Here is a 20,918-nt window from a genome sequence, read left to right as displayed (position 1 = left end):
TGAAAATGGCGAACTGAGATGAGTGACTTATAAGCGGTTTCTTCACCACCGCTTAGACCTTAAACCTGGTTTAATCGTATGGGTAAACGTGGTTTACGACATAAGCGAAGGTGAAGAAATCGGCCCTTAGAGAAGCATTCAATGAAGGGTGAAAAGTATATTGTTGAAAATTGCATGAGCAATAAATTCAAATGTTTTCAGTTGGCATATTTTCCTGACAAATGGAAAAAGGCCAAGGTTGTACCAATTTTGACAGAACAGAATGATGACCCACATCTGGGAGGGAGAAGCCGATACAAAATTTCTCTACGTCATAGTTAGCCGAGATTTTGCTGTTACAAACTATCACTGTGAGCCGGAATATTAAACAATAGACAAACATAATAAAAGCGCGTAATTGATCGATGCATATTTTTGCATTTTCTCAAAAGCAAAAAAAAATCGATTAAGAATCAATTCATGCAGATTCAAAAGTAATGTCACGAGAGCACCTTTTATTCCGATTAAATATTAAGTGTTGGAATACGCATCTTTTAACTGTTTTCAATAAATATGATTTGAAAAATAAAAGTTTCATATTTCGTGTGTAATATCTGTGCCTCTCTCCCAGGTCCACATCAACGAAAATTCAAGTTTTGTCAATGAACAGTTTGTATTACGACATGGACATTTCTACACTCAACAACTGTTACGTGTAACAAATTCAATTCGTTGCAACAAATCTGAAAGCAATTCTTCTATGACGATTGTAAAATTTAAAAAAAACTTCAATTTTTCAACATATATTGTTAGAATAATCCAAAGTTATCTGTCAAATCTTGCACTTCAGGTTAATTATCAGAACTCCAAGTCTGAAAAACTTCCTCTAAGTGCTGATGTTTCTCAAGGCAGTATTTAAGGACAGATATTATACATTTTTTTACATCTAATTTACCTGAGGTATCTTAAGCATGTCAAAAATCTTTGTTTGCGGATGACACAAGCCTCTCTGAAAAAGGACGAAGCCTGCGTGTCATCTGTAGTAGATCGCAAAAAAGTTTGGATATGATTTCTCCATACTTGAAAAAATGGAATATTTCTCATAATGCTTCCAAAACTCAATATATTATACGTCCACATAAACCAAAACCTCTTTATTTGAAACCTTAACATAGTGTACGTTTCCAGCCTACTTTGTTAATTTCGAAAGATTCTAATGAAATTAAAACAATTCAATCCATACAACCAAGTATCAAATTTCGAAGGTGACGCCACCTTCCATCTTTCTCTCTCGGAGCTTATCGCTCGGCCTGTCATGTCGCCTATACTATTCGCTTTCAAGTGACACCATCTCGTTCCTCCACAGAAACCCCTTTTGTTTTATCTTAATCGGGTGTCATGTCAACCAATTAGACGTCTTGTTACCAACGTAGCTACCTTTTTTTTATAGCTTCTGCCTTCTGAAGTGTGTTTGTTTTTTGAGCGACCGCGGCCTCCCGGTACCATCACGAGGACGCGAGAGAGTGATAGAGAGAGGGAAACACTGTCAAATGATTTTAAAACAACAACCACTTAAGATAAGGATTTTGACTTCTCTCCGTCTGCCCATCGTTCTTCTCGGTGAGGTCGTTTCTGTTCTTTTTTTTTCCTCGATTTCTATATGGGTAAGGATCTCATTTCACACTTGGATCCGTAATTTGAGTGGAAAAATTCACTGAACTGCAAGTGACGGACCGAGATTCCGTCTCGCCATATTTCTTCCACTCGACTGGATGGGAAAATTGCTACGAACGGGGAAAACAAATAAATTATCGTTCATTCCATTCCGGAATCAGAAGCATCTTGAATCGACGCCATTAAAGTCCGCTTGTGGAATAATTCCGCCCTCGATTATCCTATTTTTCGCTTTTCCGTTCTGTTATCGATTGCTGAACACATCGAAAAATGGCCACCATTGTTCCGCTTTCCGTCGCGCGAAAAGGGAAAACGCAATTTTCTTAGGGCAAGAAAAACTTTTTTATCTCTACATCTAGGGGGAAACGTAGGAGTGAGATGCTTCCGACAGAAACACTCCGGATTCCGGATGAAAAATGACCGACCGCCCATACAGGGACACAAATTTGTTTTCGTACAGGGCACTCTTATCGCATCAAGGTGGTAAAACACTATCAGACTGGCATTGAATTCGTGCTCAATTGAAATCGGAACACGATCAAAGTAAGCGAAGAAAACATCGCATCTGTATCGGTCCATGATCGGTTGTGTTCGCAAGTTGTAACAAGCATGATAAATATCAGTAGCGAACGAGAGAGCAAAGACAAAACTAATTTTCTCGTTCATTTATCATTGGTTTACCAATCCCTGAACATTTAATTTTATTTCATAAGTTCGATGGTAATATTGTGTGTACTATGTGAGAATGAAATCGAAGAAAGTTGATTTAACCCTTAACCGTTCCTTAACCGAGTGGTTAGAGTCCGCGGCTACAAAGCAAAGCTATGCTCTAGGGTGACTGGGTTCGATTCTCGGTCGGTCCAGGATCTTCATGTGGAAATTTCCATTACGAGAAAATTTCCTTGACTTCCCTGGGCATAGAGTATCATCGTACCTGCCACATGATATACGAATGCGAAAATGGCAACTTTGGCAAAGAAAGCGTTCAGCTGAGAAGCAGGCGCTTTTCCAGTGAGGACATAATGCCAAGAATAAGAAGAACAACATTTGATAGTTTTCCACATGTGAAAACAGTGACCTGTACGGATACGAATTTGAGTCACTGTACATTCGCTAAGGCTCTGATATACTGAACAGGAAAAAAATCTCGAAATCAGTTGTAGAATCTAACTGGCGACTGAAAGGCGTAAAAAACTCCCAACTCTCGAGTGGCCATTGCAATGGCATTGTCCTCGAACTCGGGGTGATTGCGATTGCTCATCAGCATCACTACCACCACCACCACCACCACAATCATCGAAATCAGAATCGCAAAAGAACGAGAATTGAATACCTACATTTCCCTCGAAGTGTTTGCAGATTTCTTTGAGCCCCGGCTGCGGCCTTTCTCCGGCGATGACCTCATTTTTTTGTCTCTCTTCTATTCAAGTTGTATAGTAGGCTCTGCAGATATCTGACCTAACCGAACCGACGACAATGGCGAGAACCAGAAAAGAGAGCACCACCCGACTGAATCCAAGTAAGCGACGATGACGACGACGCATTGTTCCCAGAACTCTTGGATCGAAGATCACACAAGAGGACACTCTGCAGAACACCAGTCTACGGCAAACAATGAAATTTTCACGGATCGATGACAGTGGGTTTTTGTGTGCGGTTCATTTGTTCTCTTGCTTCTCGGATATCGCCACGAGAGTGGCTGCTGTATGGGGAACTGTGACGTCATTTAATGTCAAAGTGGGAACAGGCAGCGATCAGCTGTTGTTCAAATAGTAAGTGTTATTAAAATTAAAAAAGCTAGACGCCAAGCAGAAATTTTTTCGAACAATTTCACCTAATATCTCTCCAGCAGGGGCTCAGAAAAATAAGAAATTTCGTTGTTACAAAATCGAACATATTTAGTAGTTCTGTAAAAAATTCAGCTCGATTACTTGAAAGGAAACAAAACTACAGCATGTCAAAGTTGAGCATTTTGTTGAGCATCGGCATGCACTGCTATTATTAAGATCAGCACTGGATTTCAATTGATATTCAAGTAAAAGCCTTTAACTTAAAAAAACAATTGGTAATCGTTTGGGATTTCAAAAAATTGTAGCTATTTGTTGTTTTTCTATATGAAAACTGTAATTACGATCTATCTCCATCGCATTCCAGTTTTACCATAGTTTTGCGAAACACGGTTATTTTCGAGTATATAAAACATATTTAATCTCCTTCTAAGTTAATTTCCGAATAAAATTGATTGTTTATTTTTATGCAAACATAACGTTATTGATGACTTTAGGTGTTTTTGTCCGAAGAGTATTACAGTGGGGATTCGCTCGTTGGGGGTCCGCTACATGGAATGACTCGATTGTTGGATGTTCGCTGGTTGGAAAATATTCCAACTAAAAAGCACTCAAATGTCACCAGAGAATGTCAAACTGACTGACGTCTGAGTACCGTCGCATTGAAGTCGCGCACGGTGTGCCAGAAACCGTTATTAACAGAAAAAAATGTCCATGAATTCGGCACCTACCATTCGAAAGATATAGTATTCGAGCATCTTTTACGTGAATTTGAAAATATTCTAACGAGGGAATCGAAAGTTATCGTGATTTGAAAGTTTTGAGCTATTTTGGAAGGGAAATTCACATGCTTATAAACATTCCCCAACGGTACATAATTATTAACCTGTAAACCAGCCAAGCTATCACCAGCTTAACATTAAGCATTCGATACATGTGATATCCAAGCACCTTCTCTGCAAATTTGAAATCATTACGTCGAGAAAATCTGAAGTTACGGTGATTTGTATTTTTATGATTATTTCTGTGAAGTTTAAATAAGGGCTGATTTATATGACTTTGTTATGAAAAAGTACGTAATTTACAAATAAAAATGTCCATAGGACTGACCCTCGGCATTCAAAAAATATAGTAGTCAATTATCTTCGCAGTTAGTTTGAGATTATTATAACAAAAGACAACATAACTAGAGTACTTTAAAGTTTTCGGAGTCTTTAAGTTTTTTTTTCAATCGTCTAACATAGTGTACGCAACACGCATTTAATAATTTCGACACAAATTAACTTAACAGATTGACAACTTATATCTTACATTGAAGAAATGCAGTGTTTCGTTAAATCATAAGCAAATAAGTTCGTTTTTGTGAATTTTGTTTCATTTCTGCGCGTTTTGTGGGGCAGTGTTTCGTTATGGCCCAAATAAGCATATTGGCGAACCTGAATAATTTGAAAGTGACACCATGTTGCTCAGTCGAGGTTGGATTATCAACTAGTGAGATCGTTTTATGCTAGTGTTTCAAATAAGTTAAATATGATGGTTCACATTTTGTTCATGACAGCGAAGGGGATACGTTTATATATTTGTTCAAATAATAGTTAGTAGGAGTTTATTGTAGAAATTAACCTTGTTTCATGTTTTGCAAAATATGTAAATGCAACAAGCCTTATATTGTGTTTGGTTCAGTGTTGGGAATGGTAATAGTAGTAGGCTTGAATTTTCGCGAAAATCACGTGGCTCTCTCACTACAGTAGTTCAAAAACGTGAATCTCATCAAGTAGCCTATGTTGGGTGCACGAATATTCTAAATCATGAGTGTCATTGAAGGCTCTAAATGCGGGAAATGCAGCGAGAAATAGAACATTTTTCTACAGTAGCTTTGGGTTGCCCTTAGCAACGGGTGTTTTGCTATTTTCAAGGCATTTTGCCTACAGCAGCGATGGGCGTGAGTTTCACTGGCTTCGCTGACTGTAATCGGCTTTGCTTGGCTACTGTAGAGTGAATTTCAGATTTTTTCCCAACCCTGGTTTGGTTCCTAGAATTGTTGGATACCATAAGCGTCGACTTTTCCTTTAGATACTGATAGATTACTTTTTGGACTGATGCTGCATGATTTGCATCATGCGAAATCTTTGAATAGTTTGTCATCAAAGGTATCGTCATATTGATTCAGTCATGTTTTGTGCATAAAAAAGGATTTCTTTTTATTTTATTCATTATGTTTTAAGAGAGGTATAACAGGGTATAACCAGTGAAAATGATATGATGATCCCTAGGACTATTGCAATTAAGCGTTTTGTTTACCAAGATGAATCTGTAATATAACCACTTCCAATTTTCCAAACTCCCATTGACTTCTCGTGAAAGTGCAGAGGATTCCAACGGCTTCCTCAAAGATAGTATCACGTAAATACTTATTCCATAACCCCAATTGACATGTATTCGGACGCAGCAGGACGTGGTTTTGCTTAGTACAAGGAATGAGAATTCCATTTCTTACAAACTGAGAGTGCTGCGACTAATCCTAAGTAACATCCGTTGGTTCCTTGTGCATGTATAGTTGCTCTTGTAATTTGTTTATTTGTAATAACGGAGAAGCAACAGTAGGCGGTCAATCACGCTATTAAATCACATTGATCAACATATTGATAAGAATTTGATGCAATTAGTAGTGGTAAAAACATTGAACGTGGTAATTTAATACTCAAAATTTACTTTATTATAGGTCCAAAACTTCAAAGTACTTTAGTTGTGTTGTCTCTAGATAAAATATTCTCAAACTAGCTCCGAAGATGCTTGAATAATCATCTTTTGAATGCCGAGTGTCAGTCACATGGACATTTTTATTTGCAAATTCTGTGCACTAATATAAAATAGCCATAAAAGAGCTCTAATTTAGACTTCATAGAAATAATGGTAAGTATACAAATCACTGTAACTTCAGATTTTCTCGACGTAATGATTTCAAATTAACAGAGAAGATGTTTGGATATAACATGTTTTGAATGCTTAATGCAAAGCTGGTGATTACTTGGCTTGTTTACAAGGTAATAATGATGCACCGTTGAGGAATATTTATAAGCATGTGAATATCCCATGCAAAATAGCTTAAAACCTTTAAATCACTATAACTTTCGATTCCCTCGTTAGAATATTTTCAAATTCACGGAGAAGATGCTTGAATACTATATCTTTCGAATGGTAGGTGCCGAATTCATGGACATTTTTTTCTGTTAATAACGGTTTCTGGCACACCATGAAGTCTCCATATATAGAACAAATGCGTATGTATTAGACCTGTTCACTTTTTCTAAGGTACCATTGCCACATCAAATTCCGAAATTATTTATCAAAACAGGTTATCTGTCCAAAATTGAGCCAAATTGGTAATGTTTTAGAGGTGTATCAAATCAATTTTTTGTATTTTTGGACCTTTCCATCAAAATTCGTTCCTGAAACCCAAAAATATCATTGAAATTTGTTAGCCTGTTGCTAAGATAATAATACATGACTTTGTCAAATACACTAGGGTATTTTGACCGCTTCTTCATTATGCTTTCAACGTAATCATTCAAAAAATCTCGAAAAAAGCAATATATTTTTTAGGTTTCCCATATAAATTCGGATAAAAATCTTAATATAATTTGTATCCAATTCAACTATCTGTTTCATCCGAGTGTTACAAACATATCATTCATACATCATTTTCATGTAGGAATTTATTTTCACTGCGAAATAATTGAAAGTGTATCACTCTATACCCTAAAATCGCATAGGGTTGCCAACACGAATGCACTCTATGAAAACCACAGTTACCCATGATTTAGACGTCATGTCTTTGAACCATACAGTCCATCATCATCGGCTCAAAATAGAGTTGATGGTAAGGTTTGTGCCTGAGGATCTGAAGATCCACGGTTAAAAAACAATAAACTTATTTTTGCATAATCAATGGTAATCGTAGCTTATCATCACTAATTAGTGAAGGAACATATGTCAAATGTAAAGGTTGTTAAGAAGATTTGAACAATATGTGGGCGTAATTGGCCATTGGTCTTTATTGCGATGGTTTATAGTTTATAATTATTAGATTTATTTAGGTTTTCAGTACGATGCTGGTTCACTCCCCTTAAAGGTCCGAAGAACTAAACACATTACTGACGGCCGAAGAAGGCGACTGAGGAGCGATGGGGCTCAGAACAGCAAAGGATAATGACGCATTCGGAAATCTTCAAAACCACTTTCCTGTTTGGAGCGACATGACCAAGTGCGATGAGGGATCAAACAGATCCGGCAAAGTTTTTTGCCTAATCACTTTCCAGCGTTCATCTAGATTAAGCTGTATGCTGCGATACGTACAAGGCTTTAGAACTACTTCAGAATCTAGATTTTGAGATCATCACCTTTAGGGGAGGGAATTTCACGCACCCGCTTCAATGAATTATAAATTCGGGCCCGCCATAGAGCCGGGCTAGAGTATGTTCGACATGAGTTACTAAAAATAATAAAATACCAGTGGTAATGTTCCTCTACTAATTATGTAGTGATGATAAGCTACGATTACCTTTGATTATGCGAAAAAACGTAATATTGTACTTGAACCATGGATCTTCTGATACTCAGGCCTAAACCTTACCATCAACTCTACTTTGAGCCGATGATGATGGACTGTGTGGTTCAAAGACATGACGTCTAAATCATGGGTAACTGTGGTTTTCATAGAGTGCATTCGTGTTGGCAACCCTATGCGATTTTAGGGTATAGAGTGATACACTTTCTATTATTTCGCAGTGAAAATTAATTCCCACATGAAAATGATGTATGAAAGATATGTTCGTAACACTTGAATGAAATAGATAGTTGAATTAGATACAACATATCATAAGATTTTTATCGCAATTTATATGGTAAACCTGAAAAATATATTGCTTTTTTAGAGATTTTTTGAATAATTACGTTAAAAGTATCATGAAGAAGCGGTCTAAACATCCTAGTGTCTTCGGCAAAGTGATAGATTATTATATTAGCAACAGGTTAGTGGTATATTCGAATAAATTTCATTATATTTTTGGGTTTCCGGAACGAATTTCGATGGAAAGGTCGAAAAAAACACAAAGTTGATTTGATACACCTCTAAAACTTTACCAAATTGGCTCAATTTTGGACAGATAACTTGTTTCGATAAATAAGTTCAAAATTTTATGTGGCACGGATATTTGGAGAACTTTTTTCAAAAAGTGAACAGGTCTAGTATGTATATATGCGTTTCGTGACGATTTGCTCTTCAGATGCGTTAGTGTGGAGCATTTTCACCAGCTGTCAGTCGTTCCAACTAACGGGTCGGATTCGCTAGATGGAAGTCAGTCGTGTTCCAACCAGTGAACCCCCACTGTATTTATTTGCGTATCAGGCAGTGAACTTCTTCCTTTTTATAGTAGGCTTTGATAAATATTCAGTTCACTCGTTCTAGCACTAAACCGAATAACGCCTTCCGCTTTTTTTACTAGCGCTGCTTTTACTGTACGTCAAACCTAATTTCGAACGTAGCGCGCTTTATAGATTATCAGATGCTCTATACAGCGCACTACTTCCAAAATTAGGTTTAACCTACAGGAAAGGCAGCGCTAGTAAAAAAAAACGGAAGGCGCTATTCGGTTTAAGGCCAGAACAAGTATGTGTAATGTAATATCAACCCTTATAAGGCGTGGACGACTTTGCTGCACGTTTTTACTTCTATCTTTTGGCTCAATAGACCAATACTCAAAATTCTAAAAGTTTTGTGCAGGGGATACGTCTTACCTCCAAATGCATCCACAAGGATTTGGATGCTGATGGCCATCCAGATGCTTGCCTGAAAATGTAGTTTTAGTATATTTCGATTGTATTTATGTCAACGTATATAACGTAATACATACTATTATTAAGTATAGTGATCGCATGTGGACCATTTTTGAACGGCACCTTCCACGTCAGAATGCAGACCAATGAGGGGAGGGCAGAGGAGTTGATGTTGCATTCAAAATCAAAATTGCTCAATATCAACCACATCAGCTATACGCATTGGTGATGGAATAGACAGCATGATGTTGATGTGATAGAGAGTGAACCCCAATGTATCGCAGTCGGCCTGTACAGATCAGCAAATTTTAAGCGCTGATAGTGATAGCAAGCAACTCTATTCAAAACTGGTTCACAGTAGACCAGATATTCCCCTGTACGCCAGTTCATGCGGGAAGGTTTAGGGGTAAGGTATTTTTACGGCAGCGAGGCTTTGCTTTCTGGTTAGCAGACTGCTTATGTATCAGCGGTAAAGAAAGTCGTTCTATATAAGCGTAGGGAAACGGTTTATTGTCCGTCGCTGGTTCTAGCGATTGATATGAATGAATAGTTTAGGTGTTTTAAAATAAGAGTGGAAGATAGGCAAGTGAAAGATACAGCTACAACGTACGAGGAAAGAGACGGGCCATGAAATTTTGTATTATGTTCATCATTACATTTTCTTTTTGATGTTTTTGAAAAGTATTGTATTCAGTCTTTTAAAAAATCGGAGATTTTTGTGTGGAGATTGCAGGCATTTTAAAAAACTCGATTACAGCAATGTTCTATCGTCAAAATAATAATTTTTCATAAAAAAGTTTAGGTCCACTTGTAACTTTGCAATGATTACAAGACAAAGAGACATCGAATAAGGTAGGCAAATCTTGATATGCACAAAGAGGAAATAATGAAAGATCGAAAGGACCGACATCGATCAAGATTTCAAAATGTAGAAAGTCGAGATTTTAAGAATAGACAGTAGCACTGAAAAGTAGTGTTGATTAGAAATACAGAGAGTTCAAAACCGTATCTACTAAGAACTTCCAATTCTCTTAGAACTCATTACGAGTTCAAATTTGTATAGAAGCGTATTGAATAACGTCCTTTACCGCTTGCATGATCATACATTCTAAAAGCTACGACAGTTTCAAAAAAGGAGTGATTTGGGTTTCAAAATACTCTGTTTAGCCTAATGTTTGTCCACGGCTAGACATGCACCGTTCTCTAACGAATTTTATAAAGCTAAAAAACTAAGAAATCAAACAATAATTCAAACATGAAAGACATATTCCCCAGTCTAAGGAATGTGGGTCCCTCTCCCGGTAGACAAACCAACCTGACGTTTTAATTTCGACCCACAGTCTTGCAAAACGAACACCCAGTCCTCACCCAGTCAGACAATGAACAACTGAAATGCCAAAACCCCACCAGATGCATGTTTGTTGTATGATTTCATTCTAATTGTTTGCACCGGACCAGGTTGGTCCGATCTGCTGTCGACATTCGTCCTCTGGATGCTGGCCTACAATTATCCTGACGGGGGACGGGCTGTAGTTCCGAGGGGACCGAGGGATACGTGTGTGTATATGTCATTGACAGAGAACGGGAGCTCTCGGGAGGTGTGTGTGTGTGTGTGTGGGAGGAGTTGCAATTGTCCCATTATTGAGGTTGGTGCGGCCTGGTCCTTTGTCCTCGGGACCGATGTCCCGAGGAGGGGTCGTAAATGGAAAAATCGATACTACCCGGTCGACTCTCTGGCGGCTCTGCTCTACTACTGTGGCGTGTTGTGTTGTGTTAGTGCAAATGTGGAAAACAATGCCATTGTGGCTTTAAACTCTTTACCCGGGAATGACAGAGTCAAACCAACAGAAACAACCTGTCACAACGCCATGTTCGAAGGGGGTTATTATCCAACTTTCAGTTCATGTTTGATAAAAATTAACTTTCAAAACTCACATTGAGGGCATTCAAGCTAAATATAACAAACATATTAAATGTTTGTATCCACTTATTAACATAAAACCGAAACTTTGTCTTAAGAACAAGCTCTTGATCTTCAAACAAATTTTCAGGCCAGCCATATTGTATGCTACAACAATATGGACAAGCTGTTGTAATACCAGAAAGGAAGCTCTGCAAAGGATTCAAAATAAAGTTTGAAAAATAATTCTGAAGCTCTCTCTCTAGTGCAGTACTAATGAGTTACATAGAATATCTAATGTTAAAACATTGAAACAAATTTCGAATAAAATTATTTTCTAATTTTAGACAAAAATCCTTGCAATCTTCTATTGCCATCAATTCGATAAAAATTTAAACTCAGATCATATCTTTTTTCTCTTATGAACATATGTCTAGAAAGCTGTTTGAAGTGAAATTTCGATAGTATTTATGATATTTGTCAAAAACAGATAACAGGGTTATATAAAGCCACCAATTTCAGAGCTATAAATTTTGCTGCTTAGGTGTCTAGTACTGGGAGATGCCTCTCTCAGCTTGTATGGAAAACTATAAAAAATATTGCAAGCCGATTCCTCAAAAATCCTTCGTGGAATATTATCCGTATTTAACAAGCTTGTTTCTCATATTCCAGAGTAACTATCTGTGCAAAAAATCGAAGCTCATGAAAGTTGCTCAAAAACCCCTTTCAAACATAGCGTGTTTGTCGCTGAGCTTTAATACCTCGCGCGTAGCTTGCTTTGATTAATGGTGAGTGCTTTGTTATTGCCCCACCACTTCCACCATCAGCGACGGCTAACCGCAGCAGCAATCCATGGCCCGGGTCGTCTCCGTCCTGAAGTCCGGAGTCTACCGTCGGGTGCAAAGTGAGGTTAAAACTCAAACGTAAATATTTACTCAACACGCCACCGCTAGGTCATCATATAGCCGGGAGTTGTAGTTAGCGTGCTTTACGCGCCTCATTCTCCCGTTTCAATTAACCGAATAATCACTTTTTCCACAGTGCATTAGCCCAACAAGCATTTCAGTTCTGGCGCTCCGGAGCAGCAGAAGCCTGAAGCAGAAGCGAGACCTGCCACCATGCAACAAATACAGTCAACTCTCCATAACTCGATATTGAAGGGACCATTGTGTTAGGAAGGTATCGAGTTATAGAACACAAAACCAGTGCAAATGCGATCAAAGGAACCATCGAGTTAGCCATGAAAACCAACTTTTACTATGATTACAAGATACCGAATTTCGAGTAATAGAGAGCGGACTGTACTGCTAATCCGTATCGAACCGCTCACTCAGCCAAGCGGGGGGAATCCGGGAATTTCACCTGCTGCACTTTCCACCGGCCGATTCCTCCGAAGCCAACTTTGTTTATCAATCAATCTTCCTGGCGAGAATCACTTTTGAAAAACGAGCCAGGCAATCAGGAATTAATTAAGATCAATCTCCGCCATGGAATCGATAACCGTCAATATCTGTTCGCTGCGGAGGAGGAGGAGGGAAATAGATGCTTACACGTTAATTAAATTTCGAACTGAGAGAGAGAGAGGAACGGAACGAAATTGGCCATCTTTTTTCGGAAGAGCAAAGACCCGAGCTGGGTAATTATAGCTGCAAGGCATGAATAATTTAATAATTACCACGATTGCAGCACACTCTTGAGAGGTGTGATGCAAAACGATTGTTTTCGAGAAATCTCAGCAAGCCTGCAAGCAACTTCAGCAAACTTCACGGGGCATTGTTTGGAGATGAAAAGTCATAGCCTACTGTTGACTACAGGGAGATAGTCGTTTCTTGTTCTCAGGGCTTGCTGACTTCCATCTCTGCAACTCATTGTAAAACTTGTAACAATTTGACCAGAAAATTATTGATTTTCCAACAATAACAAGAAGTCCTAGAGGAATAACTGAATGCACACTTATTAACTGAGAACTTTCTTTGCCAAATGCTCATTTTAACATTTGTATATTGTGTGGCAAGCACGAAGACAATCTATGCCATGCTACACGAAAATATCCGCGACCTGCGGGATTTGAACCCACAGCTTGATCTTTCGGAGTAACTGGCTTTGTATTGTAGCTGTGAAGTTTATGAATGCAAAATTCTGTGTAATTCGGTCGAGAAACCCTTATGCCAAAGTGATTCCACATCTCTAGATGTCCAAGTATTTCTTCACCCTACCTCACGCGGAGAAAATCCAAAAAATCGGGTAAAATTCGACATGACATGAAGAAAAAAAGGGCTAACAATTATTTAAGTTGACTCCAGCCCATTTTGGTAAGTTGGATCAACAATCGTAATAGTTGTAGCTGGATTATGACACGTTTGTCAGTTCGACAATCATTTTACAGTCAAACCTCCATGAGTCGATATCTGAAGGGACCATCGACTCATGGAAATATCGAGTCATGGAACAGAAATGCTTTGGATAGCTGTTGGTGGGGACCATCGTAGTAACCATGAAATTTTGTTTATAGTATGGTTCCATGAGTCGATATCAAGTAATGGAACATCGACTCATGGAGGTTTCACTGTAGTTAAATTAACAATCGTGTTTGTTGGTTTCACTATCTATTTTGTTACTGATAATTCTAGGTTAGGTCAGAAAATTACATTCAAGTTTAATTAAATCACGTTTAAATAATAAGTTCGATGTACATCAATAATATTCATCAGGAGATAGCTGTCTAAAGTCTGATGGGCTTTAGCGAAGAAATCCAGGTTGAAAATAGAATAATATTCGTCTCATCTGAAAATATGTTACATGCTTATCAACAGTGTTCAATAAGTACCGGAAAATCGTTCATGATTAACTTCTGTCTTGTAGTTCAGTAATCGACTAATATTAACAAAAATCTAATGAATACCCGTGAGGCAAAGTCATTAAAGACGCTTGAGATTGACTTTCATGCTAAATCACGCAATTATCGTCGGAAAGAATTACTATAATTCTACCAAGCTGATAAGAAATCAAAAAATTGTAAAAATACGAAGCAATGAGCCAAACAGATGAGCCAACTCATCCATGATTCTTTGAATACTGAGTTCCAATCATCGTCGGAAAGAATTACTAAAATTCTACCAAGCTGACAAGAAATCAGAAAATTGTGAAAATACGAAGCAATGAGCCAAACAGATGAGCCAACTCATCCATGATTCTTTGAATACTGAGTTCCGTGATTGACAACTCTGACATGAAAAATGAGAATTTGAGTTTTTCACAACACTGATAAATACATACTAGGCTCATTTAAAAAAAAAATCAAAAATTCGTTTGCTCTTCTAAATTCAAATCACATAAAAAGAGAAACCTTAAGGTGAAGATGAATCGAAGCCAAACCGCGAATTTTCAAGAGCACAAATCTGGAGACCCGAACACCCGTTTGAGCCGAAAACTTAATCAATTGGTCACCACCAGCGAGTAACCAATCGATTAAGTTTTCAGCTAAAACGGATGTTTGGTTCTCCAGATCCGTGCTCTTGAAAATTTGAGGTTTGGCTTCGTTTTATCTTCACCTTAACATTTGAGAAAAAAATATTAAATGAATTTACAATTTATAAAAAATGACTTTCAAAGAAATATACATAACATTGTTATTTTTCAACAAATTTTGAAACTTTTGACATCATTTTCTTGAAAATTAAATTCAATAAAACTATGTAGGAAACCACAAATAACTTGTGTCCAAAAAAGACTAAGACTAGACTAAGTTAAAAGTAATTTACCCGATTTTGTGCTCATTTGACTAAAAATAATCATATAAGTTTGACCATAAAATCATGAATAGTCAAAAGCTTCCAAATCATTTTGTATTCTAGGTTTTTTTAAGTAAAATGAGCAAAAATTTAGAGAAAAATACTTTTAACTAGAAATAATTTTAAATTTAGACAAACTTGAAGGTCTCTAAAGTTTTCATAAATTTAATTTTAAAGAGAATGGTTTAGCACCATTTCAATTTTCAAAATTGGTTTGAAAATAAAGAGGTTATGGTGACCCCACTTGAAAAATCACCTTCAAGACGCTTGCTCCACCTCTAAATCTCAATATATTTAGCTTAAACTTTGGAGTTTTTATGTCATTTCAATTCAGAAGAGCTCTTGAATTAAACATCTTGGAATCCAAAAAAGATCCGTACAATGGCCTACTTGTGCCCCTACTCACGTTTTAAAGGTACTAAACTGGAGAATTAGTTGACAAACGTTACTGATCTTCTAATTTGAAGCTCTCTGTTTATTCACAAAGCCAAAATAAAAAGTGCGCTATTGTTGGATTGTTTCTTCGCAAGAATGATGCCTTTGGAGTTGTGGTGCAATCTTAGAAGTTTAATTCCAAACTGTTTCACCTTAACGATGAAGAGAAATCGATCACTGCAGTTACGCCCTTATGATACTGAACACGTGATGGGAATTTTTCTCAAATCTATTTACCAGCTTTTAACAATACATTTTTTTTTTTGAATCTGACGACATCACTGCCAATAGGGTTCTAAAATGTTTGATGAAATCTTGTTTTTATTAAGTATATTATTGGTTTTAAACTTCAATTTTACAAATGGTTTAATTTTCCGACCTTGACACCTTTGCCCATGTTGAACGTTCACTTAGTCGACAAAAACGCAACAGGGGCTTTGCTTTTTAATACTGAGGTTGTTGCTATCTGACATTCCAGAAGGCACACGGAAAGAAAAATTCGCTCAAAAAATTGTGTTTAAACCAGAAGGAGAGGCAAAATCTGAAAAAAAAAAAACGGTTTTTTGTCTGTTTGTTTTTGTCTTAAACCAACAAAAAAATATTTAAAAGTTCAATAAACAAGTCTCTTTGGCCTAAACTATAGTGCTTGGTACAAAAATTGACACAGGACTTTAGGAAACAATTAAAAAAGTATAATAGTTGATACTAAATTAAGGATAGTAATTTGAACCAACTGGAAAGGGTTGAACTCAACAAAACAATTAGTTGATTCAGCTATGCAGGATTCCTGAATGTTACTCTGTGTGTTACTTTGTGAACCTTTCACAAATTCCGTTAAAATATCTTCACTTATTCCATGAAATGTTCAACTCCAGAATTTTTATCTTGGACTCTAGTGAATTTCATTAAAAAGTTTTAAGCTAATATCCCTACTATCGGGAGCTCAACATGGAAATCCAGATTTAGTAATCCGGAATTTTTTGCTTTAAATTTTTATTCCAATTATGAAAGCTTATTTTATCGAGTGTGAAGATTGTGTAAACAATTTTTGAATTAAAGCTTCTTGATAAAATTCAGTATTTTTGTCATACAAATCTCACTGAAATCATATGTCAAGATCCATGAGGAAAATTGCTCACATTTAGTAGGCTCCTATAATTTTGGATAAAATCTCGTTTTTTTATTGAACAACACCATATAGCGTGTTCTTACTACTATTTTGGCAAATTTCCCAGCTCAAAAAACGGCTAGAAAACTTTTGTTTAGAAAAAAATGCGCCTAAATTTGAACCCTAACACTTTTGATCATGTTTTACGTTCACTTTTTAACACCGGTATTGTTTCTTTCTGACATTTTGAATGGGAAACGTAAAACAAAACACGCCAAAAATTTTGGTTTAAACAGCAAACCAACCTATAATGGAGAATATCTTGAGAGAATTCACAGTGAGAGAATTTACAGTCAAAAAATCTGTCACGAGATTTTCAGAACAAAATCCTTTATCCTTTAGAAAATTCAGAAGGAAAACGTAGGTAATAGGATCTTTTAGTTTTAAATGAAATCTTGTTTCTATTTAATAACCCGAAAGATCGTATTCATGTAACTTTATAAGCAATTAACATGTGTTTCTGGTCTAAACATAAGCGCTTGGTGCTAAAATTGGGACAGGGTTTTAGAACCCTATTCTTGTGTTTTTGGATAACGCACTATGATATAATTGTTGAGGAATTTATGAATGATTTGTTAGAGATGTCAATGACTTGAAATCTGGGTAAGCCTTAAGAAGAAGTCTGCAACGGTGTGGAGAAACTGTGGGAAGAATCCCTGCAAAAGTGAATGGCGGATTTCCAGGATTTTCCTCTAAATGACTTTTCCGATAATTTAGGGTTCATTCACAAATTTCATAACGATGAAGGGGGCGAGTGGGTGTCCTTAGGATGGTACAGTTCATACAAAATTAAAAAAAAAAATCATTCTCAATGCGTTACAAGGGGGTGGTCATTTTTTGCGTTATGAAATTTGTGAATGAACCCCGAAAGAATCATTACTAAAACTCCTCAAAATCTCTACACTATTTTGAGAAGAAATCTTGAAGAAGTTCAAGAGGAATCCCAGAATCTATGTATATATTCTCTTGAGTGGGACTCTTCGAATATAGTTTTTGGATAAGCCCAAGAATTTTACGTTAACAATCTTTCATTTGCGATTCATTTCGATTTGTAACAAAACTATAGATCCGCGGGAATCACAAAAAATACAATGATCATTAAAAAACAAGAACAATGAAATGGTGGCAATGGCGACCCAAGAATACGTTGGGATCCTCCAGAAAAAAAAGAATCCTAGGTACGCCAATGGGGACAACACCCAAGCAGGGTTAATTATAGCACCAAGGCATGAATAATTTAATAATTACCGCGCACCACACATTCTTGAGAGGTGTGGTCCCGAGACGATTGTTGTGAAAAATCACAGCAAGCCTGCAGGCAACTTCAGCTGACTTCGCGGGGCGTTGTTTGGTGTCGAAAAGTCATAGCCTACTGTCGATTGCCGCCGTCGGAAGGTCGTTTATTGCTGCTCAAGGCCTGCTGCCTGCCTTCCCAGAAGGAAGGTAGGCATCCTAGCTAGCTCATTGTTTTGCACTCGGGATGTCGTAAAAGAGTGTCGAAAGTGGGTAATTGAAAAGTGTTCACGTTATGAGAAGAAGAAAGAACAGAGGCCACTTACCGGTGTGAGTGCGCTTGTGGATCTTGAGATTCTCCGATCTGGCAAACACTTTGCCGCATGCAGGAAACGGGCAGGGGAACGGCTTCTCTCCGGTGTGCACTCGGATGTGGTTGACCAGCTTGTACTTAGCCTTGAAGGGCCGTCCATTGCGGGTGCAACCGAGCCAGAAGCAGGCATGGGTCGTACACTCCGGTCCACCGACGTGATCCACCGTAAGATGCGATACGATGTCATGCATCGATTGAAACACTCGGTTGCACGTCTTGCGACTGCCGTCGGAAGCGGCCACTACGGCCGCGGCACTGAGCGCTGTCAAGCCTAATCCTAAATGATGCGGAGGATGATCTGGCTCTACCCAGAGGCATTGCATCTCTTGCTTGATCGACGGCGGATGGCGCATGTACCGGAAGAATGCTCCTGAAGTGCCCGGATTAACGGGAAGATTCGCCAGGTGCTGATGATGAACCGTAGGGTAGTTACTCTGGTGGTAAGGATGGGCGTAATCGGCCGACAGACCCATTCGCATCGGGTGCTGATGGAAGTGATGATTACTCAGAGAACTGGCCGTGTGATGGTTCAAGTTGTCATGAACGGCAGGATGATGGAACAATGAGGTTGGGTCGGCTGAGGCGCTGGCCGAGGAACTAAAGTAATCATTGTCACGCTTCAACGCGAGGAAATCCCTCGAGTGATAAGGAGCCATGTGACTCATATGCGAAGGCGGTGATAAATGATGCGAGTTGTACGCACTACTCGCGTTGGCCGATGATTGATAGAAGGACTGTGATGACAACATGTCACTTTGCACGTTGGAACTTCCCGCGGACGGCGGCAGCATGCTACCAGTACTCGTAGATTCGACGTCGCTTTGCTCCAGATGGTCTGGAGACATTTTAATCCCGAACGTTGCCAAATGAGAATGATGTGCCGTCGAACTAGAGTCCATAAATGCATTCATCATCATCTCGATAACCGAATTTCAAACACTTTCTCTCTTCACTGATAATAACTTGTCACGCAATCTCTACACTTCTGTCGTCTCTGGATAAGTACTATACTTTCTTCATTAGCCAATGTTACCCCCGGTTATGTCTTCAACTCCTTCCACTGTCACTGATACATTTCACCTTGAAACCCACTGAATCTCATTATCACGACCGGATACACAGAGACGTACGACTCGCGACCGCACGCGACACCTGAAAATCCTTCACGAAAACCCGAGAAATCGCCTCCTTCACGCTGAGTGATCACCACTAGCGCCGCAGAATCCTGCCAACAGGAGCGACGGTGGTAGTCTTCCTTGGAAACTCTTGAAACAACTCACTCCGGAGCGCGCTGTGAGGAGCCACAGCAGTATGGTGTTTACAATACGGCACACGCAGCGGGACTAAACTCTAAAATTCTATCAAGATTTGACCTCACTACAGGAATCCCCGTATCCTATTGAGCGGACGAACGTTGCTAGCATACTGACGGCTCGACGGCACGGCAGAGCAGGAGAGCGAAGCCAAACGTTGTTGTTGCAATGCCAAGCCACGCCTCCCGCTGGTAGCTTACTTGCATGATTGGATTTCATCACGCAGCGACAGTATATTCCTCTCACTCCAACCCTCAATGCAAAATCCCTCTCACTCTCAGCCATTTGTACATTCTCACTTGAAGCGATTCGCTTTCTCTTCCATACCTTCCCTCAAACAAAGCAACCGATGGAAATCGCTCTTACGCTGCACCTTTCTCTTTCCTTCTCGTCCATTCATCCGTAATCCACGCACAACATCCGTCTCTCTTACCCCACACTCATCGACTTTCTCTCCTTCCTCCGCTCGCGCAGCGCCGCACTCCAGATCCATCCACGCAGCCAATCGTTCTCGTTATTAATTTAACCAAAAATTGTTATTGTTAAAATATTTGTCAAATTTGTCAACCTTAGTCAAATATTCACAGCCGGGGACTGGACGGTTCGATTCTTTCGCGCAGTTCCGCTGGGTCTTTTCCCGGATTCTTTCTCCTTCGTGTTCGCACAGCACAGCACAGCACTAACAATGGTGACAACTGGGTGGCTGCGCAACGCGGAACAGTTCGTCGCGCCACGCGTTTCCTTCGGTTAACCGATGCCCCGGCCGGGTGTCATTTTTCCTCCTTTTGTTCGCGTAAATTTGATAATTGAGTGGTAACATCTTTTCTGGTAACCGTTGCTGGAAGGCTTTCGGAGACGCACGAGCCCCACACTCGATTTTCATAGTTGTTGGATCATCAAAGTGTGCGTTGATCTAGGAGTCCAGCTGTCTTGCGGTTTTGTTGCCGAAAAGGCTTCGAAGCCGAAAGAAAAATGGCGGCCTCGATCGTGCTGACGTCGCGGCACTCTTGGATGTGTCAACGGAGTCAACGTTGAGCAGCCGTTGAGTCGCCGCACCCCAGCAGGCATGGCGAAAAGGTGTGATCATGTTACAGTTTTAATTAGGCGCAGGTTTTCTGCAGTCGCCGGAGATCACCCGGGCAAGTGTGTGCGGCGAAGTTGCACACACCATTTGCGGAGATTGTCATCTCTCGGAGGGGTAATTACGCGCTGGTACGATTACGGTTTGCAATCTACGAAAGGAATCGAGCGCGTTTTGGCGGTACACGATCGTGATCGATTTGGTTTTGGCTAGAGCAGGAAGTTGACACTGCTGGTGTGTACAGATACAGATACAAATCGTTGGTGGTAACTGCCATACATGGAAGATAGGTGGAAACTAATTAGCATAATGAAAGCAGGGTGAACAATTTATGCTGATTATCAATTTC

General features: G+C 39.0%; 1 protein-coding gene across 1 annotated transcript in view; it reads right to left on the bottom strand.

Annotated features, from left to right (window-relative positions):
• The window catches only part of LOC5570074 (pair-rule protein odd-paired), an 85,265-nt gene extending 65,679 nt beyond the window's left edge, over positions 1 to 19,586 (bottom strand). Inside the window, exon 1 of the mRNA XM_001653010.2 lies at positions 18,129 to 19,586. Within this exon, the coding sequence (XP_001653060.2) occupies positions 18,129 to 19,092 (964 nt within the window). The 5' untranslated portion in view covers positions 19,093 to 19,586. The remainder of the gene's footprint in view (positions 1 to 18,128) is intronic.
• Between the last annotated feature and the right edge of the window lie 1,332 nt (positions 19,587 to 20,918).

The sequence above is a fragment of the Aedes aegypti genome, chromosome 3 (genome assembly GCF_002204515.2).
Source record: "Aedes aegypti strain LVP_AGWG chromosome 3, AaegL5.0 Primary Assembly, whole genome shotgun sequence".
Taxonomy (NCBI): Eukaryota; Metazoa; Arthropoda; class Insecta; order Diptera; family Culicidae; genus Aedes; species Aedes aegypti.
This window is presented reverse-complemented; position numbering and strand designations above follow the sequence as displayed.